The 25,918-nt window shown below is 41.3% G+C and overlaps 1 protein-coding gene across 1 annotated transcript in view; it reads right to left on the bottom strand.

Moving 5' to 3' along the window:
- The window catches only part of LOC117673942 (uncharacterized), an 85,774-nt gene that overhangs the window by 49,001 nt on the left and 10,855 nt on the right, over positions 1-25,918 (bottom strand). The window contains 9 exon segments of the mRNA XM_087885173.1: positions 4,244-4,263; positions 9,324-9,327; positions 11,793-12,420; positions 12,955-13,084; positions 13,831-13,898; positions 14,026-14,140; positions 20,562-20,990; positions 21,112-21,323; positions 21,585-21,641. Coding sequence (XP_087741299.1) covers positions 4,244-4,263; positions 9,324-9,327; positions 11,793-12,420; positions 12,955-13,084; positions 13,831-13,898; positions 14,026-14,140; positions 20,562-20,990; positions 21,112-21,323; positions 21,585-21,641 — 1,663 coding nt within the window.

Below are 25,918 nucleotides of genomic sequence, written 5' to 3'. Positions count from 1 at the left end.
GAGCCGGCGGGGGGTTGCGGGTGCAGGTGCCCACATCCATAATTCAATGCACCCCGCCCTCCTGCGCATGCGCACGTGACCCCTGCACACTTCCCCCTGCTTTTGGCTTGCAATGGTACGGTGGGCCTGGTAGGCCCATTTTTCCACCTCCCCAGGCTCCCGAGGCTTTCTAAGAGCCTGGGGAGGGCAAAAACAACCTTCCCCATCCCCCCGGAGGCCTTCTGGAGGCCCGAAACAGCCAGTTTCCCGATTTCCGGTGGGACCAGAAGGCCTGAAAATCAGTTGGCCGGTGGGGGCATGCGCGCTGGAGCTGAGCTAGGGCAACACTTGCATGCCCACCAATATGGCGCCGCGTGCCACCTGTGGCACCCGTGCCATAAGTTCGCCATCACGGACCTATGTTGTCCACATCAGTGGTTGTTTGCCCCCGGTTCGCACTGGTTCTATAGAACTGGTAGTAAAGCCAGCCGGAGGCCTCGCCCACTGACCCCGACGTAATCTGCACATGCGCAGAAGAGCACACACGTGCGCGAGTGAAGCAAGCACGCACGTGCGGCTCTGCTGAGAACTGGTACTAAAGGTAAGTAGAACCCACCCCTGGTCCACATCCTCTGATTTCCTGAGGGAAATGGAAAATAAAAGTCTAGTAAATGAATGTTCTTCTCTTACCCGAGTTGGAGGTTCAATCCTGGTTTCTGCTCCCCCAAAACGAAGAGTCAACTTCCTTCTATTCTTCCCTGTGAGGGAGACAGAATTTCAAAAAGCATCATGAGTAAAATGGGAGTAGGAATGCTATAGAGGAGAGGACACCGAGAAGATGAGAAAGTTAAGATTGATCAAAGGAGTGGAAGGACCTTATATTACCTCCTGAGGTGTCCTGAAATGGATCTCCCTGAGGGATTCCCCTGAAAAACAGTTCTTCAGGGAGATTTGATGGATGCCTCTTTCTCTCAGGATCTCTGATCTCCATTGCGAAGGGCTTGAAGTAGGAGAAAAGAATTAATGGTCATCACACATCATGAAGTGATTTCTTTTCCAGTGAACACCAATGCAAATCACTCAGTGTCGATCAATTAGGCTGGGAAGGAAGAAAGAAATCCCTGTGCAAAATCTTTCTTCTAGAATGGATAAGGGAACTACACAAAGATTAGTGAAGCATCTCCACATAGTATGAATGCCAGGAAAGGCTGGTAAGAAGACATCTGCTTTAAGCAGAACAAGACTCCTCGACCACCCCTGCAACAATCTTTCAAAATACTGGATACAAAAGCAGGCAGAGCAAAGGCAGGAGTGATCATGATTGCAAGTACCAAACTTTAACTCTGAATGTGTATTATATACTTCCTTCTGGATTATTAAGGGAAGAAAGAGAAAGGAAATGGATATAATTTAATGGATATAATTAATCAATATGGACAAGTATCTGGATTTAAAATAAGTGCAGGGAAAACAAAGATAATGACTAAAAATATGACTATAAATCAAAAAGAGTAACAGGATTTGAAATAGTAAAGAAGGTTAAATATTTAGGGGTTTATATTGTGACTATAAATGTAAAATTATACAAGTATAATTACGAATCGTTGTGGCAAAAAATACAGAAAGAGATGGAAAACTGGAAAAAATTACAACTGTCTTTGTTGGGAACAATAGCAGCAGTAAAAATGAATGTTTTACCAAAGTTTTTATTTCTTGTTCAAATGATACCAATACTTAAAAAAGATGCAAATTTGAAGGAATGGCAGAAGGATATCAGTAACTTTGTTTGGGCAGGAAAGAGACCGAGAATAAAGCAAAAAATAATGCAAGATATACGTGAGAGAGGAGGTCTCAAAATGCCCAATTTAAGATTGTATTATGAGGCAGCTGCCCTTTCAGCAATTAGTGATTGGATTAACTCAACAGAAGAGAGAATATTGGACTTCCGGTTGGCACCGCCAGTGTCGTGGACGGTCTTTTCGGACCGCCAGCCCCGCGACTCCATTGGAGCCATTCTGACAGCGCTAATCAGCTGTCAGACGGCTTGAAAACTTCTCCTTCGGGAGAAGAAGGAGAGGAGAGCCGGTGGGTGAGGGTAGAGCTCCCCGTAAGCCCCTGGAACAACTCTAGGGGCTTGGAGGGTGAGAGCTCCCCAGTCAGCCCACTGAAGCTCCGGATCCGGGACAACTCTGTTTTAAACAGAGCCAGACATCGCAACCAACCCTGCTGTCAAAAAGAAGATTAATTGAATTCAAAAGCAGACAGAACGGAAGCAGGAGAACAAGCCTTTGCAAGTATCATGCTTAACTCCGAGGATACATTGTTTCTACTTGATTTTTCTGAGCTGGAGGTGGAAATGGCGTCTTTGTTGCGGGCGTAAAAGTGAAAGTTAGAAATGAAAGTGCTTGTTAACAGATTTGCCCTCAGAGACTGGATTAAAACTGCTGGGATTTGAGAGCTGGGTGGAGAAAAAACTATTTTGCTTGATAAATTACAAATAAATTTGTGAAAGCTGTTCAAGAGACTTTATGGCTGTGAAAAGAAAAAAATTGAAAAAATAAGATGGCTCCCAAGCAAGTTAAGTTAGGAGTTCCTAAAAGTGGTGGAGGCTCTCCAGTGGTGTCAGAAATGACACAGAAAATACAATTCCCGATTGATTCACAGAGCCAGGAGGATTCTTTTAGAGAACTTACAGAATTTATAAAGGAAGCCATGAATAACCAAACTGCAGCTATGAATAACCAAACAGCAATTATGGAAGGGAAATTTAAAGAACTGGTGGAGGATATAAAAGCAATTAAAGATGCTTTTGAAGGAAAGCACAATGACAATGCAGGAGACATTATGACCAAAACAGAGAAGGTGGAACTGGCTGGCTCTCAAGAACTTTCAAACTTTCTTATTCCTGCTCTTTTGGAATTAATTGACAGAACTTTTCAAAAATATAATCTGGAGCAGAGAGAAGCAGAAATTGGCCAGTCTAATGAGATTTTGGAGGACAAAGAAGATTTGGCAGAGGCTTTCACACAATTAATCACAATTAATCGAAAAGCAACAACTAGACTCTTCTTTGCAAACTGATAAATCTTATCGAGAGAATTTCTGGTTCTACAGACGAAGGAATGAACTGATTGATTATATAAGCAAGAAGAGTCGATATGGGGGCTCTAAATCAGAGGAAACAGTTCTAAGAAAGGAACGAGCTTTAAAGATACATCAAGCTCAAATCAAAATTCAAAACCTCTTCAAAATAAAAGTAGGAGGGAGGAAGAAAGACTGGAAAAAATACAGAAAGAAAGGAAGAATGGAAGATTAACTTTTTCTGGTTCAATTATTGATGTATTAATGATTAACTAAATGAATTAAGAAAAATATAGAAAGAAAGAAAGAATGGAAGATTAGTTTTTTTTAAGGTCTAATTATTGTTGTATTAAGATTTTAAAATATTTGAATCTTGAGAATAAAAGTAGGAGGAAGAGTAAAATGATTAAGTAAATGAATTAAGAATACTTTACAGATGTATTAAGAGATTTTTAGGGTTTGAATGATTTATTAGTGCTTGTTAATGTTTTTAAAACCCTAAGGGTTAATGGACTATATGTTATTTTGAGCTTATAAAATGGAGGTTGATGAATAATTTGTAAAAGGGGAGTTAAGGGGTCTAGGGAGTTATAAATCTTGCAGTAAGTTAGCATATTTTGGCGTATGTTTCATAAATCTTATACCCTGTTTTTGCTCTGGGAAGTCGGGGGTGGGGAGGGGGGTTGAAGGTTGGGTTTAGAGATAGATAAATGTATTAACAGATAAGCAAAAGTGTTACATTAAATGATAAGATGTATTTTGATATATTGAATGATTGACTATATTGTACATTTGTTTGATCATAAAATAAAAACTTTTTTTCTTAAAAAAAAGTCAATGGTTTTCTTTTTTTCCCCCCTTTCCCCTACACTTCTTTCCCTTCCCTTCCCACCCACCATTTCCTACTATTTTCATTTTTTTGTATTTTATATTTTGATAAGCTTAATAAAACTATGAAAAGGATACAAAAAATGTGAACTTCTTGTTTATTATATTCAATTTTTTCTGGAGTCGCGGGAGGAAGTCCTCTCACCTGCAACTCAACCTGCTCCTTCTTCTCCTCCGCCTGGCTCAGGAGGAACCCTTCCACCAGGGCCACCGCCTGAGAGCTGGTCTCTGCTCCACACTCCCGCACCCAGCTCTCCATCTGCAGGGGCAGAAGGGCCAGGAACTGCTCCAGAACCACCAGGTCCAGCATCTGCGCTTTCGTGTGCTTTTCTGGTCTCAACCATTGACTACAAAAGTAGTGGAGTTGGCTGCAAAGACCTCGGGGACCTTCATCCTCCTGATATTGGAAGCTCCTGAAGTTCCAGGCGTGAACTTGTGAAACGATGGTTCCTTCTTCCAGCATCTTCTGCCCAGTTCTTGCCCAGAACTCCCCGTGGATTCCAGACTCGGCACCGGAAGGGCCTTTTCCAGTTCTCCCACTTGCTAAAGGAAGGCTTGCTGTTCTTTCTCTGTCCTATAACACAATTCTAAATTAGTGCAAGGAAAGTTGTGTACCTCTGACAACCAATCAGGATACTCTTTCGGGGCCCCAGGAAGTTCAAAGCCAGGGAGAGCATAAAAACCCAGGGACTCACTGTATCTGCCCTTTTTCTGTTCAGGAACGCAAGCCATGTGATCCTGTCCACCCTTAAACCATCTTTCCAAGCAGTCTCCATGTTTCCAGTGTCTTTTTTCCCATTTGGAGCAGAACCCAGAAGGATATTTCTTCCAACAGTGTCATCCAGCCCATAATGGGAATGCAGGCATAATCTTTTGCATCTGTTCCTTGCTAATCCTTTCTGATTTCCTGCTCAGTCTTTGCCATGCAAGCTCACCCACCTCCCCCTATGCAGGAGCTGTTCCGAAGAAATGGGGCAGAAAAGACTATCCAGTCCCCCCCTCCCCCTGTCTGATCTGGGACCAGAATATATTCCTCCTCTGGAGCTCCGCTTTCCCCTCTGCCTGTTAGAATCATTGAAAAGGGTGGTCGGGGAGTCTCCCACTCCCAAAACTCAAAAAACTGAACCTAGATGAGGACTAGGCAACACGCACACACACGCACACACACCTCTACCTACCTTTTCCACTTCTGGATCCTCCAGACTTTCTGGCTGCCTTTTTAACCTCCTGCAAAGCTCAAAGGGTTAAAGTAAGAGAGTGAGAGTCAGTATCCTAGAAAGGCAAAAACTGAAAGATGTCACTTCCTTCCTAAATTGTAACAGGGGCCAAAAGCTGAAGTGCCCCCCCTGGTGGATTTTCTGTGCACGGAAGGTGCTCCTGCAAAGAGAGGAGAAATGGTGCATTTCCCATGTGGGGCCAGGAAGGGGCTCCTTGTTTGGGAAGCTTTTGCCAATGTTCTACTGTAGTAAATAGCATTGTATTTAAAGTACTGGTATTAGGGGGAAAAATTCCTAACAAGAATCTCATTTAAATCTGTTGCTGAGGAAGGAAGGAATAAGTCAACAACAACAACAAAAGAGATAAAAGGAAAGGTGACAGTACAATGTACCTCAGCTTGATTTTCCAAAGGAAAGGGAGAATACAAATCGTCTTGTGTGAGTTGAAATGTTGACCACTATTTCAGCTCTTCCATATAGATAAGTCAACTTCTTCCTACCCTTCCTTGTGAGGGAGACTTAGCAACAAAAATTTTGGGCTCAGTCGAGCACTACCTACAATATGTACATCAGCCGATTTCCTGAAGGACAGGGAAATAATAATCTAGTTAGTGAACATCCTTTTCAATGCTTTTTCTTGTATTCAGGGGAATACAAGAACAAGCCATTAATCCCTCAACAACCATTCAACAACACTCATCCCCATAGAAGGACTTTTCTGAGATGGTAAATTGATGATTCCACCTAGAATATTCATTGTATTTAACAATAATGACAATTTAGTCCACATCAAATGAAATGCCAGTCAACTTACCCTATTTTAGCTCCATTTCTCTTTCTTGCTACCTGAATTTATTCCTCGTCTGGAGTTCTGCTTTCCCCTCTGCCTGTTAGCATCATTGAATAGGGTGGTAGGGAAACATGGGATCTGGAGGTCTCCACTCCCAATATGCAAATGATTGTATCTGGATGTACACAGCATGCAGTTCTGGGGCAGCTGACCAACAAGCTGGGTGAGTGGAAGGGTTCTTATATGGTTCTGTAACTTTGAAGTTTGGGATTTATGCAATATGGGCTTTGTGTTCTGAAAGGGAGTTAGGTAATTCTTATTGTGGCTGATGGCTCTGTCCTGTGTTAGATTTTAGGGTGAGGGACTGCTTGCTCTAATCCTATCACTCTGCTTTTGTTAGCTGTCAAAATTGCTGTAAGGGGTTTTGAAATATCCTGTCATGAGTGGACTTCTGCAGGCAGCATTTGCTTTGCTTATGCATGGAGCCATCTAGATAATTGGATTGCTCTTTCAATAAGCTCATCTCCTTAAGTGCCTGCATCCCTTAGCAGCTAGCTTCTTGTTACAACGTTTTCTTTAGGCATCTGGCTGGAATATGGATTGGGCTTCAGGCGGTTTTTATTAGTGCCGTGGTCTTTTGGCTTTTCTGAGGCTTTTCTTTATGGATAATATTTCTAAGGGCTTTTTTTCTTATGCTTAATATTTTATTTGGGATAATGTGGGTTTGATTTCTTCTTACATATAACTTTATAGACTGTGGTGACTCTCTAGCCCCATCTAGTGGCCGGAGGGACAAACATGCCCTAACATACTCTCTTTATATACTGTTGTTGCCCTCTAGCCCAGGGGTGGATTCTACTTACCTTTACTACCGGTTCGCAACGGGGCCACACAGAAGCATTCTGATGATGTCGGGGTTGGTGGGCGGAGCCTCCCTCCGGTTTTATTACCAGTTCTATAGAACCGGTCTGAACTGGGGACAACCCACCAATGCTCTAGCCCCATCTAGTGGCCAGAGAGAAAAACATGCCCCAAGTATATTGTTTGAAGCTGATCCTACCCATTTAACCATCAGCCTGCACTCTCAAATCAAGTGCATGCTGGGAAGCCAGACTCCCATTTTCTTTAGAATTTGGAGAAGTGCCATAGGTTTGCCATCACGGAGTTATAAGAATTGCTGGTTTGTGGACAGTTGGAGCTAAAAGATGTGTGAGTAGGCAATCTTCAGGTGTATTTCTTGTCGCAAGCTCCATGGTAGGTTACAAACACAAAAGATGGCTGATCTTCCAGCTGACAGACTCAGTACAAATCCTCCTTTCACTAACATTGGCCTTGATGTCTTTGGCTCCTGGTCTGTGACCACGCGTCACACTAGAGGGTGTCAGGCAAACAGTTAAGAGGTGGGCAGCCTTATTCACCTGTATGACCATTAGAGCTCTCCTCATTGAAGTTATTATGGACGCTTCTAGCTTCATAAATGCCCTCAGATATTTTATTGCTATCCGAGGCCCTTTAAATACATTCGTTCAGACAGAGGCACCAACTTTTGGGGGGGCAGCCAAAGAACTGCATGTTTCTTTGAATATCGACACCAACAGCGTAGAGATATCTAAGTGACCAAAGCTGCATATGGAGTTTAAACCCACCTTACTCTTCATGGCCAAACAAGATCCGGTGGTTTTTGCAGCCAGGGCAGCACCAAGTTTTTGTTTTTCTGGTGCTGCATGGAGGATCTGCTGCTCCTGGGCTTGAGATCTAGAGTGCTAGAATTGCTTCTAAATTCAAATCTTTATTGTCAGTGCACAATGTACAGTGAGATTGGCTGAGCTCCCTCCATGCACCCCCCCAACACAATACAACTCAATGTGAAGACAGAAAATCCCTAACCCAATAAATCATATTAACAACCACTCAGTCCTATTGTACCCATGTGAACATGTTACATGTTGCACCGACCCTGAAAGTCCATCATACTATATAGTTATGATGTTATTTCGCATTCAGGAATTCTGTTAAGTATTTTAAAATATTCTTTTTTGTTACTCTATAGTACTGTACTGCTTGTTGGTAAGCATTTTGGGAACTGCTCTGCTTCTTTTTAAGCACTGTACTGTAGTGTGCAAACTACAGTATCGTGTTTGTAAGTACAGTTCTTTGCAAAGATAAAGTTTGTTTGCATTTGCTTTGAAACTGCTTGTAGAAATGCTACATGGACTGTATGGAGAGTCTGGCCTGAGAGCAGTGGGTTAGACTACAGGACCTCAAGGTCTCTTCCATCTCTGTTACTGTTCCAAGCCAAGAGTTCTGTAAATTCCTCCCCCATCTCGCTCTGGGAGCCTGGCTGGAGACTCTTAAGCTAATTACTGTAGTGGCAGGTTTTTTCTTTTTTTTAAAGCAATCTGAGAGTACTGTAAATTACCACCAAACCCCATCTGGGCAGCTGTCTGAAGATGCTTGAGCTGATGAGCAGCAAGTGGATTTTTTTAAAACTGCAAACGGAGAGCTCTGTGAGCCTGCTTGGAGGCAATTTAGTTCCTCCTTCAACTGCACCGGAATCAGCTGATCAGCAGTGAAAATAACTGATCAGCAGCCCCCAGGAAGTAGGTCAGATCTTCATTCATTTAACAAGCCATTTGATTCAATTAATGAATTTGATTGTAAAAATTTGTAAAATTGAATCTGATTCATTTGACACATTTTTTGATCCATTAGGTTCGTACCTTGAGGAATACCTGTGTTTCTATTTTTCCAGTTTCACCCGTCCTATTCCTTTAGTAAAGCATCCAGATCTATGCAGACGGTCTGTTTTATTGGAGGATAGGTGGGTGCATGTCAAGCTGCACACAGAGTAATGTTGAATGAGGACAGAACAGACCTTATGATTCTAGCATCTTTGATAGTGATGTATGCATGATTCAGAGACATGGTAACAAGGTGAGCCAATGAATAGGCATAGCAACTAAGTCAGCCAATTCGGAGCTGAGACAGACTGGAGCCAGGGCGTGTCTTAGTCTGCAGCTTCTGCATCTGTGCAGAGAACTGAATCTGAAACTAAGCAGTCTGTGCATGCTTGTCTGCTCTGCTGAAATGAAAGTAACTGTTCTCTCCTGCCTTGTGCTCTGCCTGTAACTTCTACTACGTTGAAAGAAATTGTTCTCTGCTGTTGGTATTGTATATATATTCTTGTATATAAAGAAGTTTCTTATTTAAATCAATCCTGCTGAATCAGTCTGTGCGTGCTTTCTGGATTTAATTTCTGCAGGAAACCCTGATATAAATTTATTTGATGATCATTTAATTACAGTCCTCCCATGAACTATCTGTAATCTCCTTGTTTCTCTTATCCACTTTCTATCTTGTCTTCCCACGCATCTCCTTTATTCACCCATGCTACGCATAATTCTTTTTCTTTCTACATGATCGTTCTGGCTTGTGACAGGTCTTATCCCTTCTGGCTTACCTCTATGACCCAAAAATGCCTTTGGGGGGCAAGAAAGAACCTGGACCAGCCTGAGCAATGATACTGGGATTCATTCATGATCTACAAAATAAACAGAGAAAAACGTTCCAACCACAAGACCTGAAGATTCCAATGTTTTGAAGAGATTCCTCTTCATATGAAGGTGACAAAGGAAGGAGAAAAAAAGAGATTTAGCTACAATTAGTGAAAGAAAGGGTGTACATGGAAAGAAAAAAGGGGTTTAAAAAACTGAGTTAACCTCTCTGCTCTTTTCGGTCTCTTTATTGTTCAGCTTGATCCAGAACTATTACTGACAATTGAGCTTCAAACCAACATGAGCCTCTCAAATCCTGAAATATGCCCCCTCCAAATCCTTCCAAAAATCCTGTGTTAATACATTTTTAAAGCAACTAAGAGTTTAATAGATGAGTATAATACATGACTAGAACAAAACCACACCATTGATATTTAATTAATCTTATTTAAATCAAAGGTGGACTTCCTAGCCCTCACCACTCTACAGAAGAGCAAAATATGGCCATAATGCTTGAAAAGAAATTTACACAAGCACTTGGGCACTTCTGGCTCCTTTTGTGAGAGAGGAATTGTTCATCCTTTCAGTTCTTCCCACAAGCTGTTCATTGATCTCCATGTGACAATTCCCTCATATCATGAGGCCTTTGACTGAATAATGTTCAATGTTTCTGCATAGATACCGGCTGACTCAGGTCTCAGTTCTACACCGAGGATGCAAATTTAATTACTTTTGAGGATCCCAGTTCTATACCATGGGTGCAATTTGATTATTTTTTTGATATTTTCCTTTTGGGCTTAGAGAAACAGCATCTGTTAGATGTCTTCGCATCCCTCTGAGAGCTATGACTAACTGGGGGAATGATGGCAGTTGGGGAACAGGAAGCTCATTTCTAAACAATAAAATAAAATGAATCTATACACCACGGGTTTCAAATTTCCCGCGTGACATTGCCATCACGTGACGCATTGCGACGGTTTCCCCATTCGTGGAGCTGGGGTATGTGCATGTGACACAACTGGCCCATGAGCCACCAGTTTAACATTCCTATATACTTTCTATACAGCTACATTCAAAGAAGTATAAATAATAATTATAATGACACATGCTCATTGTTTTTATTTTCATTACTAAATTCATCTCTCTACGGCTGTCAGGAGGGTGAATCACAGAAAAACCCCTTTTCAGAGTTCACTCTGTAAATCGGAAACCCATACATAGAACCCATTAAATCAATAATTAGCATAGATTCTCATCCAAATGTATCTTATTTTGGGGATTCTCCAGTCTATGAATGATGCTATGAGAAATAAGACTATGGGTGTGCTGAAGCACTACATACATTTATGTGGCTTCTCGCTTGTATGGATCCTTTTATGGCGTCTAAGTTTTCTGCTTATTCTGAAGCTCTTTCCACACTCCATGCATTTATAGGGCTTCTCCCCTGTATGGATCCTTTGATGGCATGTAAGTTCATTGCTTCTTTTGAAGTCCTTTCCACACTCCATGCATTTATATGGCTTCTCCCCTGTGTGGATCATTTGATGGGATGCAAGTTCATTGCTTCTTTTGAAGTCCTTTCCACACTCCATGCATTTATAGGGCTTCTCCCCTGTGTGGATCTTTTGATGGGATGCAAGTTCATTGCTTGTTCTGAAGCCCTTTTCACACTCCATGCATTTATATGGCTTTTCCCCTGTGTGCATCTTTCGATGGGATGCAAGTTCATTGCTTGTTCTGAGGCCCTTTCCACACTCCATGCATTTATAGGGCTTCTCCCCTGTATGGATCCTTTGATGGCATGTAAGGTAACTGCTTGTACTGAAGTCCTTTCCACACTCCATGCATTTATAGGGCTTCTCCCCTGTATGGATCCTTTGATGGAATGTAAGGTAACTGCTTGTTCTGAAGTCCTTTCCACACTCCATGCATTTATATGGCTTCTCCCCTGTGTGGATCCTTTGATGGCATTTAAGATAACTGTTTCTTCTGAAGCCCTTTCCACACTCCATGCATTTATATGGCTTCTCCCCTGTGTGGATCTTTTGATGGCATGCAAGTTCATTGCTTCTTTTGAAGTCCTTTCCACACTCCATGCATTTATATGGCTTTTCCCCTGTGTGGATCTTTTGATGGGATGCAAGTTCACTGCTTGTTCTGAAGCCCTTTCCACACTCCATGCATTTATATGGCCTTTCCCCTGTGTGGATCTTTTGATGGGATGCAAGTTGATTGCTTGTTCTGAAGCCCTTTCCACACTCCATGCATTTATATGGCTTTTCCCCTGTGTGGATCCTTTGATGGGATGCAAGTTCATTGCTTGTTCTGAAGCCCTTTCCACACTCCATGCATTTATATGGCTTCTCCCCTGTGTGGATCCTTTGATGGATAATAAGGGTACTCTTTTCGCTAAAACTCTTTCCACACTCCATGCATTTATATGGCTTCTCCCCTGTGTGGATCCTTTGATGGGCAATAAGGGTACTCTTTTTGCTAAAACCCTTTCCACACTCCATGCATTTATATGGCTTCTCTCTTATGCATGTCCTTTTATTAACAATCCTGTTTCTATGTTCATTACTTATATTTGACTTCTCTCCAATGTGGAAACTTTTCTGTGATTCAAGAGATCCTTTTTCTTGAGAAAGTGTGGATATCCAACTGTAATTTTTTCCTTCATCTTTCCATATATTGGCTGGTTCTTTGGCTTGAGATGGACAGGGTCCATTTACATCTAATGTGTCTTTGAAGAGTCTTACACCTTTCCCAATATATTGTTTCTTTAGTTTTCGTCGTTCATCAATAAAGTCCTGCATCTGAGCAACAATTGAAGGTGAACTTTCCTTATTCCAGTTATTTGACAGATTTCTCTCCTGCCTTTGGAATTCTGTTTGAATTGCAGGTTTCTCCATTACGTCTCCTTGTCTAAAGACTTTGATTGGTTCTCCAGAGTCTTTATTGTCATTCTCACCTTCAAAGGGAAAAAGAAATGAAAGTGAGAGAAAGGTTAGGGAAAAAGATCACTCTGTCAGAAGTCATATTGATTGCCTTCAGGTATTGTGCCAAATTCTAATATATACCGCATGTCTGTATCCTTATATTATATTATAATAATAATATAATAGGTATTGAAATGATAATATCTCTATTGATGAGACATAAAACCTTGAAAAAGACATTAAGTCAAAAAACTTGAATGATATAGAAGCATCTGGGCCAAAATAGTTGAAATCTGTGTGATGGAGTTTGGCATTACCTCAAACTAAAGAATTACTTTGTCACTAAAAAGTTTAAATAGAAACACAAAAATAAATTGGACTGGATATATCTAAGCAGAATGCCATAGACCCATTTCCTTCCTAGGAGCAGTAGAAAAACAGAACTTTTCCTTCTCCCTCTGAAGAGGGGATATCTATTTCGAGATGTTTTCAGAAGAACTAACTAATGGCATCTAACTACAAAATGTCTTCCTGAACTCTCTGACTGGAGAGTAGGAAACCCTTACCAAGAGAGACCACGTTCTTATAATTCTCCAGCATGACTTCCCAATGCAGAGCTCTTTGGTGAGGATCCAGCTGAGACCACTCCTCCTCGGAGAAATCAACAGCCACCTCCTCAAAGGACACAAGACTCTCCTGAAAGGGGAAAAAAGTACAGAACAGCATCTTTCCTATTATTTAGAAATTCCCAAAGCAAACATATACACTAAGGGAAATAGCTATGCTTAGTAGGAATCCGTGGTTCAGATGACAAAATGGACAGAACAAAAAGCATGCAAGGGTGGGGCAGTGGGCATGGAGGGGCCAGATGGTGTCTGGAAGCAACTGCAGTCAGCACAGGGGGTGGGGGAAGGCATGTGATCTGTCCCACCAACTGTCTTTGCTTGTGTGGAGTGTGCGCTGGAACTGGAGGAACAGGCTGGACGGCGAGGGCTGAGAATGCAGGGGCTACGCCTTGGCGCCATCCCCCACCCCACAACTTGCTTTGCCTCATTGCAGCGGCACTGGCAGAGGCGCAGGTGGGGTGGGGGAGGTCCGCAATCTGGCCTACCAGATGGGCCATGTGAACCCTCTGCCACTCTGCCTGTCCTTGTTTGCCCGCAGCTGTAGGCCAGATCACATGCCTTCCCCACTTACCCCCACACCTCTAGTTGTTGCTAGAGGGGGGGGCAAGAGAGAGAGGCGAGGGGAACAAATGGAAAGGACACCTGGACTTGCAGCGCTTTCTTTTGATTTGCATGCAGTGTTCCCTGAGAGGCCTCATGGAGAGGTGGGTGAGAACCGGTACTAAAGATAAGTAGAACCCACCCCTGGTCCACATCCTCTGATTTCCTGAGGGAAATGGAAAATAAAAATCTAGTAAATGAATGTTCTTCTCTTACCCGAGTTGGAGGTTCAATCCTGGTTTCTGCTTCCCCAAAACAAAGAGTCAACTTCCTTCTATTCTTCCCTGTGAGGGAGACAGAATTTCAAAAAGCATCATGAGTAAAATGGGAGGAGGAATACTATAGAGGAGAGGACACCGAGAAGATGAGAAAGTTAAGATTGATCAAAGGAGTGGAAGGACCTTATATTACCTCCTGAGGTGTCCTGAATTGGATCTCCCTGAGGGATTCCCCTGAAAAACAGTTCTTCAGGGAGATTTGACGGATGCCTCTTTCTCTCAGGATCTCTGATCTCCATTGCGAAGGGCTTGAAGTAGGAGAAAAGAATTAATGGACATCACACATCATGAAGTGGTTTCTTTTCCAGTGAACACCACTGCAAATCACTCGGTGTCGATCAATTAGGCTGGGAAGGAAGAAAGAAATCCCTGTGCAAAATCTTTCTTCTAGAATGGATAAGGGAACTACACAAAGATTAGTGAAGCTTCTCCACATAGTATGAATGCCAGGAAAGGCTGGTAAGAAGACATCTGCTTTAAGCAGAACAAGACTCCTCGACCACCCCTGCAACAATCTTTCAAAATACTGGATACAAAAGCAGGCAGAGCAAAGGCAGGAGTGGTCATAATTGCAAGTACCAAACTTTAACTCTGAATGTGTATTATATACTTCCTTCTGGATTATTAAGGGAAGAAAGAGAAAGGAAATGGCGCCGGAGCTTTAGTTTGGCATGAAAGTGAAAGTTAAGAGCAAAGTATCATCTAGTGCTGACAGCCCCTGTTCAAAAGTATTGGATTTTACTTTAAAAGAATGAAGATTTAAAATTGACTTTAGATGAATCAAAAAATTTACCGAGGACTGGAAATTAACTTGATTTAGTGGACTTATTGTTTTGGCTGTTGCAAAAGTTTAAAATTAAAATTGAAAATTAGAAAATGGCTTCAAGGCAAATAAAAACTGTTGCGGCTAAAAGTGCTGGGGGATCACCAGCCCAACTATCTAAATTGCAATCTTTGTCAGCTCCAATGGAACCACAAATATTAACACTGGAAGCTTTGCAGGAAGCTTTAAAGACACAAGCCTCTGTTTTAGAGGAAAAAATTACTTCTGCCTTTGAAGAAAAAAATGTGGGATGTGGCTGAAGAGATGGCAGAAATTAAAGAGGTAATTCAAATTCGAAATAAGGAAATCAGAGAAGATATTGTTTTTGCATTTCAGGGTCTGGCAAGCCATATTGAAGGGCTGGATGAAAGAGTGGAAGAAATTAATCAATCCAATGTGAATTTGGGAAATAAAATGGGCGAGGTCCAGACAAAGATGGAGAGGGCAGACTTAGAAGTGACAATGATACAATATAGGGCAATGGAAAATAATCAAGAGAATTTGCGAGAGATCTTTGCAGAAGCCTTTGCACAGATAATTGGAGAACAAAAGGCAGATCTTGAATGGCAAATTGACAAAATTTATCGTGTTAACTCATGGGTTGCCAGACAGAAACATTTACCAAGAGATATTGTAATCTACTTTACAACAAGGAGGATACAAAATGAAATTTTACAAGCTTCCTACAAAAATAAATTTCAAGTGGTAGGGCAGGAGGTTTTAATATTGAAAAAAATTCCCCCCAAAATGCTGAGAACCAGAAAGAACTATGCTTTTTTGGTGGAAGAACTTAGAAATCGCCAGATACAGTACAGATGGGAGGTTCCAGTTGGATTAGTGGTGAATTACTCAGGAGAAAGATATCGTCTCAATACAGTTTGGAAGGCAAGAGACTTTTACACAAATGTATTAAAGGTTGGATGCCCACCGTCCCCAGAAGCTAGAAGAAGGAAGCAGAGGAAGCAAGAAAGGGCGAGAAAGAAGAAATGCAGGCCCAGGCCCAAGGAGGGGTTTTGATTACTCAAGAAGACTTAATACAACTCTTGGGCACTGTTCAAGCTCCGGTGTTATTGGAAAAAATAGAGGAACTAAAGGATCAGAGACAGACCCGAGTGGCAACTAAGTGCAGAGAAGAATTAAAGGTGGATCAAATTCAGACAAAAACTCAAGAAATCACAAAAACAGAAGCAGTGGGAGAAGCAAGGTCGAAGAGGAAAATGCAGGAAGATTTTCAGCTGATGCTCCAAAAGCTTCAAGGTGCCAAGAATGGCAACTAGATTTTTAAGTTGGAATGTCAATGGTTTAAATTCACCGCAAAAGAGGAGGAAAATATTTCATTATCTGAAACAGTACAAAAATGAAGTAATTTGTTTGCAAGAGGCACATATTAGAATGAAAGATCAAAACTATTTGATAAATGCAAGATTGGGAACACATTTTGTAGCATCTGCACCAGAAAAGAAAAATGGCATAGTTATATACTTAAAAAAAGACTTAATAGCTAGACTAATTGAAGCAAATGATCAAGGAAGATATATAGCAATTGAAATTTTAATAGAGGGGGAAAAATACTTTTAATTGGAGTATATGCACCTAACCAACAACAAGAAAAATTTTACAAGCTTTTACATACCAAACTAATACAATGGGATTACAAATCGTGTATATTATTGGGTGATTGGAATGGAGTTTTGGATACTAAAAAAGACAAAAAAGGACCTTCGCAAAATATTCAAATGCGCGCTAGATTACCTAAATCTTTCTTTGATATGATGGAAGATATGGAGTTGAGAAATATCTGGCGAGAACGGAATGTTGAAGAAAAAGACTTTACTTTTTTTCTGATAGACACCAATCCCTTTCTAGGATTGACTTTATATTAATTACTAATGATTTTCTTTCTAGGGTGAAAAAGACGAAGATATGTCCAAGAACATTAACAGATCATAGCCCGGTTTGGATGGAACTGGAACATGAAAAGGGACCCAGGAGATCCTGGAGGTTAAATGAAAATTTAAGATATGAGGAAAATGTGAAAGAATGTAAAAAATTTTTGAAAGAATTTTTTGTTATGAATATGTATAAAGGTACATCTATGGAAGTGGTATGGGATGCAAGCAAAGCATATATGAGAGGTATTTTAATATATTTGAATAATAAACACAGACGTAGACAGGAAAAAAAACGGATTGATTTAGAAGAGGAAATAAAAAAGAGAGAGCAAGTATTAACATTGAACCCAGCAGATAAGAAAACAAAAGAAGCAATTAATTTATTGTGAGGGCAATTTAATATGTTGATGGCAGATCAGGCTGCAATTAGTCTGCAATATACTAAACATAATACTTTCTATAATGCTAACAAACCAGGTAGATGGTTAGCATATTTGTTAAGGAAAAAACAAAAGCTACGTACTATAGAGAAAATAGAATATAAAGGTAAAGAGGTGTATCAGCAAAACATGATTAAAAAAGCATTTTTAGAATTTTACATGAGGTTGTATGCTAGTGATAAAATTCAAGGTATAGATATAGATAGATATCTACAGAAGGAGAACATTTCTATAGTTACAGAAGAGCAAAGGGAAGGTTTGAATCAACCAATAACCTCGGAAGAAATTGTCTTAGCAATTAAACAGTTGAAAGTGGGTAAAGCTCCTGGGACAGATGGATTGACAACTGTTTATTATAAAAATTTGCAGTTAGAAATGGTGGAACCACTTAAGGAATTATTTATTAAAATACAATCTGGAGGAGATGTACCCTCATCTTGGAGAACAGCATTTATTTCTTTAATTCCAAAAGAGGATCAAGACCATAGTCAGCCAAAGAACTATAGGCCTATATCACTTTTAGATACAGATTACAAGATTTTTGCTAAAATATTAGCAAATAGGTTAATGCTAGTTATGCAACAAACGATTCATAATGATCAAACTGATTTTATAAATGGGAGACAAATGAAAAGTAACGTAAGGCAAATAGTTAACATATTGGAATATTTGGGGAAGAACAACCAAGTCCCTGAGGCGCTTATATTTTTGGATGCGGAGAAGGCATTTGATTGATTGAATTGGAATTTTTTATTGAAAATAATAGAAAAGATGCAGTTTGGAGAGTATTTTACACAATCTATTAAGGCAATATACCAGAAACAAACAGCACAAATAATAATTAATGGTAGTTTAACAGAAACTTTTAATATTGAAAAAGGAACAAGACAAGGATGTCCCTTGTCTCCATTACTGTTTATTTTGACTTTGGAATTTTTGCTGAATAAAATACATGGTTCGGATAAAATAAAGGGAATTAAAATTAGGCATTATGATTATAGATTACGAGCATTTGCAGATGACTTGGTTGTTACTTTAACCCAACCAGTGCAATCGGTTATAGGTTTAATGGATATAATTAATCAATATGGACAAGTATCTGGATTTAAAATAAATGCAGGGAAAACAAAGATAATGACTAAAAATATGACTATAAATCAAAAAGAGTAACAGGATTTGAAATAGTAAAGAAGGTTAAATATTTAGGGGTTTATATTGTGACTTCAAATGTAAAATTATACAAGTATAATTACGAATCGTTGTGGCAAAAAATACAGAAAGAGATGGAAAACTGGAAAAAACTACAACTGTCTTTGTTGGGAACAATAGCAGCAGTAAAAATGAATGTTTTACCAAAGTTTTTATTTCTTGTTCAAATGATACCAATACTTAAAAAAGATGCAAATTTGAAGGAATGGCAGAAGGGTATCAGTAACTTTGTTTGGGCAGGAAAGAGACCGAGAATAAAGCAAAAAATAATGCAAGATATACGTGAGAGAGGAGGTCTCAAAATGCCCAATTTAAGATTGTATTATGAGGCAGCTGCCCTTTCAGCAATTAGTGATTGGATTAACTCAACAGAAGAGAGAATATTGGACTTCCGGTTGGCACCGCCGGTGTCGTGGACGGTCTTTTCGGACCGCCAGCCCCGCGACTCCGTTGGAGCCGTTCTGACAGCGCTAATCAGCTGTCAGACGGCTTGAAAACTTCTCCTTCGGGAGAAGAAGGAGAGGAGAGCTGGTGGGTGAGGTAGAGCTCCCCATAAGCCCCTGGAACAACTCTAGGGGCTTGGAGGGTGAGAGCTCCTCGGTCAGCCCACTGAAGCTCCGGATCCGGGACGACTCTGTTTTAAACAGAGCCAGACATCGCGACCAACCCTGCTGTCAAAAAGAAGATTAATTGAATTCAAAAGCAGACAGAATGGAAACAGGAGAACAAGCCTTTGCAAGTATCATGCTTAACTCCGAGGATATATTGTTTCTACTTGATTTTTCTGAGCTGGAGGTGGAAATGGCGTCTTTGTTGCGGGCGTAAAAGTGAAAGTTAAAAATGAAAGTGCTTGTTAACAGATCTGCGCTCAGAGACTGGATTAAAGCTGCTGGGATTTGAGAGCTGGGTGGAGAAAAGACTATTTTGCTTGATAAACAGAGCCAGGAGGATTCTTTTAGAGAACTTACAGAATTTATAAAGGAAGCCATGAATAACCAAACTGCAGCTATGAATAACCAAACAGCAATTATGGAAGGGAAATTTAAAGAACTGGTGAAGGATATAAAAGCAATTAAAGATGCTTTTGAAGGAAAGCACAATGACAATGCAGGAGACATTATGACCAAAACAGAGAAGGTGGAACTGGCTGGCTCTCAAGAACTTTCAAACTTTCTTATTCCTGCTCTTTTGGAATTAATTGACAGAACTTTTCAAAAATATAATCTGGAGCAGACAGAAGCATAAATTGGCCAGTCTAATGAGATTTTGGAGGACAAAGAAGATTTGGCAGAGGCTTTCACACAATTAATCACAATTAATCGAAAAGCAACAACTAGACTCTTCTTTGCAAACTGATAAATCTTATCGAGAGAATTTCTGGTTCTACAGACGAAGGAATGAACTGATTGATTATATAAGCAAGAAGAGTCGATATGGGGGCTCTAAATCAGAGGAAACAGTTCTAAGAAAGGAACGAGTTTTAAAGATACATCAAGCTCAAATCAAAATTCAAAACCTCTTCAAAATAAAAGTAGGAGGGAGGAAGAAAGACTGGAAAAAATACAGAAAGAAAGGAAGAATGGAAGATTAGTTTTTTTTAAGGTCTAATTATTGTTGTATTAAGATTTTAAAATATTTGAATCTTGAGAATAAAAGTAGGAGGAAGAGTAAAATGATTAAGTAAATGAATTAAGAATACTTTACAGATGTATTAAGAGATTTTTAGGGTTTGAATGATTTATTAGTGCTTGTTAATGTTTTTAAAACCCTAAGGGTTAATGGACTATATGTTATTTTGAGCTTATAAAATGGAGGTTGATGAATAATTTGTAAAAGGGGAGTTAAGGGGTCTAGGGAGTTATAAATCTTGCAGTAAGTTAGCATATTTTGGCGTATGTTTCGTATATCTTATACCCTGTTTTTGCTCTGGGAAGTCGGGGGTGGGGAGGGGGGGTTGAAGGTTGGGTTTAGAGATAGATAAATATATTAACAGATAAGCAAAAGTGTTACATTAAATGATAAGATGTATTTTGATATATTGAATGATTGACTATATTGTACATTTGTTTGATCATAAAATAAAAACTTTTTTTCTTAAAAAAAAAGTCAATGGTTTTCTTTTTTTCCCCCCTTTCCCCTACACTTCTTTCCCTTCCCTTCCCACCCACCATTTCCTACTATTTTCATTTTTTTGTATTTTATATTTTGATAAGCTTAATAAAACTATGAAAAGGATACAAAAAATGTGAACTTCTTGTTTATTATATTCAATTTTTTCTGGAGTCCCAAGAGGAAGTCCTCTCACCTGCAACTCAACCTGCTCCTTCTTCTCCTCCGCCTGGCTCAGGAGGAAGCCTTCCACCAGGGCCACCGCCTGAGAGCTGGTCTCTGCTCCACACTCCCGCACCCAGCTCTCCATCTGCAGGGGCAGAAGGGCCAGGAACTGCTCCAGAACCACCAGGTCCAGCATCTGCGCTTTCGTGTGCTTTTCTGGTCTCAACCATTGACTACAAAAGTAGTGGAGTTGGCTGCAAAGGCTTCGGGGACCTTCATCCTCCTGATATTGGAAGCTCCTGAAGTTCCAGGCGTGAACTTGTGAAACGATGGTTCCTTCTTCCAGCATCTTCTGCCCAGTTCTTGCCCAGAACTCCCCGTGGATTCCAGACTCGGCACCGGAAGGGCCTTTTCCAGTTCTCCCACTTGCTAAAGGAAGGCTTGCTGTTCTTTCTCTGTCCTATAACACAATTCTAAATTAGTGCAAGGAAAGTTGTGTACCTCTGACAACCAATCAGGATACTCTTTCGGGGCCCCAGGAAGTTCAAAGCCAGGGAGAGCATAAAAACCCAGGGACTCACTGTATCTGCCCTTTTTCTGTTCAGGAACGCAAGCCATGTGATCCTGTCCACCCTTAAACCATCTTTCCAAGCAGTCTCCATGTTTCCAGTGTCTTTTTTCCCATTTGGAGCAGAACCCAGAAGGATATTTCTTCCAACAGTGTCATCCAGCCCATAATGGGAATGCAGGCATAATCTTTTGCATCTGTTCCTTGCTAATCCTTTCTGATTTCCTGCTCAGTCTTTGCCATGCAAGCTCACCCACCTCCCCCTATGCAGGAGCTGTTCCGAAGAAATGGGGCAGAAAAGACTATCCAGTCCCCCCCTCCCCCTGTCTGATCTGGGACCAGAATATATTCCTCCTCTGGAGCTCCGCTTTCCCCTCTGCCTGTTAGAATCATTGAAAAGGGTGGTCGGGGAGTCTCCCACTCCCAAAACTCAAAAAACTGAACCTAGATGAGGACTAGGCAACACGCACACACACCTCTACCTACCTTTTCCACTTCTGGATCCTTCAGACTTTCTGGCTGCCTTTTTAACCTCCTGCAAAGCTCAAAGGGTTAAAGTAAGAGAGTGAGAGTCAGTATCCTAGAAAGGCAAAAACTGAAAGATGTCACTTCCTTCCTAAATTGTAACAGGGGCCAAAAGCTGAAGTGCCCCCCCTGGTGGATTTTCTGTGCACGGAAGGTGCTCCTGCAAAGAGCGGAGAAATGGTGCATTTCCCATGTGGGGCCAGGAAGGGGCTCCTTGATTGAGAAGCTTTTGGCATTGTTCTACTGTAGTAAATAGCATTGTATTTAAAGTACTGGTATTAGGGGGAAAAATTCCTAACAAGAATCTCATTTAAATCTGTTGCTGAGGAAGGAAGGAATAAGTCAACAACAACAAAAAAAGAGATAAAAGGAAAGGTGACAGTACAATGTACCTCAGCTTGATTTTCCAAAGGAAAGGGAGAATACAAATCGTCTTGTGTGAGTTGGAATGTTGACCACTATTTCAGCTCTTCCATATAGATAAGTCAACTTCTTCCTACCCTTCCTTGTGAGGGAGACTTAGCAACAAAAATTTTGGGCTCAGTCGAGCGCTACCTACAATATGTACATCAGCCGATTTCCTGAAGGACAGGGAAATAATAATCTAGTTAGTGAACATCCTTTTCAATGCTTTTTCTTGTATTCAGGGGAATACAAGAACAAGCCATTAATCCCTCAACAACCATTCAACAACACTCATCCCCATAGAAGGACTTTTCTGAGATGGTAAATTGATGATTCCACCTAGAATATTCATTGTATTTAACAATAATGACAATTTAGTCCACATCAAATGAAATGCCAGTCAACTTACCCTATTTTAGGACTCTCCATTTCTCTTTCTTCCTACACTCAGCCATGCAAGTTCACACAACATGCCCTGAACACAAACAGGTCAACCAAATCAAGGAGCTTTTCCGAAGAAAAGACTATACAGTTCCCCCCCACTTTTCTTTTCTGGGACCTGAATTTATTCCTCGTCTGGAGTTCTGCTTTCCCCTCTGCCTGTTAGCATCATTGAACTGGGTGGTAGGGAAACATGGGATCTGGAGGTCTCCACTCCCAATACGCAAATGATTGTATCTGGATGTACACAGCATGCAGTTCTGGGGCAGCTGACCAACAAGCTGGGTGAGTGGAAGGGTTCTTATATGATTCTGTAACTTTGAAGTTTGGGATTTATGCAATATGGGCTTTGTGTTCTGAAAGGGAGTTAGGTAATTCTTATTGTGGCTGATGGCTCTGTCCTGTGTTAGATTTTAGGGTGAGGGACTGCTTGCTCTAATCCTATCACTCTGCTTTTGTTAGCTGTCAAAATTGCTGTAAGGGGTTTTGAAATATCCTGTCATGAGTGGACTTCTGCAGGCAGCATTTGCTTTGCTTATGAATGGAGCCATCTAGATAATTGGATTGCTCTTTCAATAAGCTCCTTATCTCCTTAAGTGCCTGCATCCCTTAGCAGCTAGCTTCTTGTTACAACGTTTTCTTTAGGCATCTGGCTGGAATGTGGATTGAGCTTCAGACGGTTTTTATTAGCGCATTGGTCTTTTGGCTTTTCTGAGGCTTTTCTTTATGGATAATATTTCTAAGGGCTTTTTTTCTTATGGTTAATATTTTATTTGGGATAATGTGGGTTTGATTTCTTCTTACATATAACTTTATATACTATGGTGGCTCTCTAGCCCCTTCTAGTGGCCGGAGGGACAAACATGCCCTAACATACTCTCTTTATATACTGTTGTTGCCCTCTAGCCCAGGGGTGGATTCTACTTACCTCTACTACCGGTTCGCAACGGGGCCACACAGAAGCATTCTGATGATGTCGGGGTCGGTGGGCGGAGCCTCCCTCCGGTTTTATTACCAGTTCTATAGAACCGGTCCGAAATGGGGACAACCCACCAATGCTCTAGCCCCATCTAGTGGCCAGAGAGACAAACATGCCCCAAGTATATTGTTTGAAGCTGATCCTACCCATTTAACCATCAGCCTGCACTCTCAAATCAAGTGCACGCTGGGAAGCCAGACTCCATTTCCTTTAGAATTTGGAGAAGTGCCATAGGCTTGCCATCACGGAGTTATAAGAACTGCTGGTTTGTGGATAGTTGGAGCTAAAAGATGTGTGAGTAGGTAATCTCCAGGTGTATTTCTTGTCGCAAGCTCCATGGTAGATTACAAACACAAAAGATGGCTGATCTACCAGCCGACAAACTCAGTACAAATTCTCCTTTCACTAACGTTGGCCTTGATGTCTTTGGCTCCTGGCCTGTGATCATGCGTCACACTAGAGGTTTTTCATGCAAACAGTAAGAGGTGGGCAGCCTTATTCACCTGTATGACCATTAGAGCTCTCCACATTGAAGTTACTGAGTATGGACCAGGGATCCATTCTAAAAATTTTTACTACCTGTTATGTGGGCGGGCTTATTTTGTGGGCGTGGCTTGGTCATGTGACAGTAGGAGTGACTTCATGGTCATGTGACTGGGTGGGCGTGGCCAATTCAATGTCACTCACGTCAAGGGGTCCCTCGCCTGGCCTCTCCCCTTCCAGCCATTCCTTGTCACATACAGCCTCAACATATCTATAGTTCTGTAAAAATGTTGTTCGTCTTTTTTCAACTTTATTATCTACATACTATAGATGTACTTTCATGGACCACTGAAAGGAGGAAATGGCTCACATGCTTTGCCCAAGAGTGTGATAGGCAACTGCCAGAAAGAATGTATAGGCCCGTGATGGTGAACCTATGGCACGGGTCCCATAGGTGGCATGTTGCCTGGCATGCACAGTGGTGCCTAGTCCCCTTCCGGATTTCTGGCGCACGCATGCACACCGGCCAGCTAGTCTTCTGGTTACTGGTGCACATGCGTGTGCGACGATCAGCAGGACTTCACGCATGGGGCTGTGCCAGAAACCAGAAGATCAACTGACCAGCTGATCATCCCACATGCATGCTTGCCAGTAACCAGAAGACTAGGTGGCTGATGAGCATGCGTGCACCTGAAACCAGAAGTTTGTTTCCCAGCACACGCATGCCCACTGGGCAGCTTCTCTCAGCACGCATGTGCACCGGCCATGCCATTGACAGCCACTGGCACCCACAAGCGTGATAGCGCGAGCGCGCTTGGACTTTTGGCACGCAAAGCCAAAAAGGTTCACCGTCACTGCCCTATATCCATATGGTGAACCTATGGCACGTGTGCCAGAGGTGGCACCCAGGACCCTCTCTGAAGGCACGTGAGCTGTTGCCCCAGTTCAGCTCTGCTGCGCTGATGGGGGAATTCTGTAAATTCCTCCCCCATCTCCCTCTGGGAGCCTGGCTGGAGACTCTTAAGCTAATTACTATAGTGGCAAGTTTTTTTTTTAAAAAAGTAACTACAATCTGAGAGTACTGTAAATTACCACCAAACCCCATCTGGGCAGCTGTCCGAAGAGGCCTGAGCTGATGAGCAGCAAGTGGATTTTTTTTAAATTGCAAACGGAGAGCTCTGTGAGCCTGCTTGGAGCCAATTTAGTTCCTCCTTCAGCTGCACCGGAATCAGCTGATCGCCTGTGGAAACAACCGATCAGCGACAGGCAGGAAGTGAGATCTTCATTCATTTAACAAGCCATTTGATTCAATTAATGAATTTGATTTTAAAAATTTGTAAAATTGAATCTGATTCATTTGACACATTTTTTGATCCATTAGGTTCGTACCTTGAGGAATACCTGTATTTCTATTTTTCCAGTTTCACCCAACCTGTTCCTTTAATAAAGCATCCAGATCTATGCAGATGGTCTGTTTTATTGGAGGATAGTTGGGTGCATGTCAAGCTGCACACAGAGTAACGTTGAATGAGGACAGAACAGACCTTATGATTCTAGGGAAAAGTCATCTTTGATAGTAATGTATGCATGATTGATGCATACCTGATTTAGCCTACATTCACTAGGTGGTCCTGCTCACCATTTTTTAGCTAATTGCAACATGATTCTTAACAGAAGTTAGGCTGCACGAAGGTGAAAAGGAAATCCGTCAGAAGCTACTCCTCTGTCTTCAGGGAGGTAGGTGAAAGAAACCTGGGAGACACATAAAACTACACAGCAGGACCAAAAACAAAAACAAAAAAACAAACTAGGCAAGAAGAACAAGCTGCAGAAAAGTTTTTAGCCCTTGGTTGAAACCCGAGTAAGCTTCTCAATATAACTGCCAGTTTCAACTATTAAATTGTCAAATTATTCATGAACTGGCAAAGACATAGTAACAAGGTGAGCCAATGAATAGTCATAGCAACTATGTCAGCCAATTGGGAGC

Source organism: Pantherophis guttatus, chromosome 2 (genome assembly GCF_059756535.1).
Source record: "Pantherophis guttatus breed Tessera chromosome 2, ASM5975653v1, whole genome shotgun sequence".
Classification (NCBI taxonomy): domain Eukaryota; kingdom Metazoa; phylum Chordata; class Lepidosauria; order Squamata; family Colubridae; genus Pantherophis; species Pantherophis guttatus.
The sequence above is the reverse complement of the archived record's forward strand: the minus strand, read 5'-3'. Positions and strand labels throughout refer to the sequence as shown.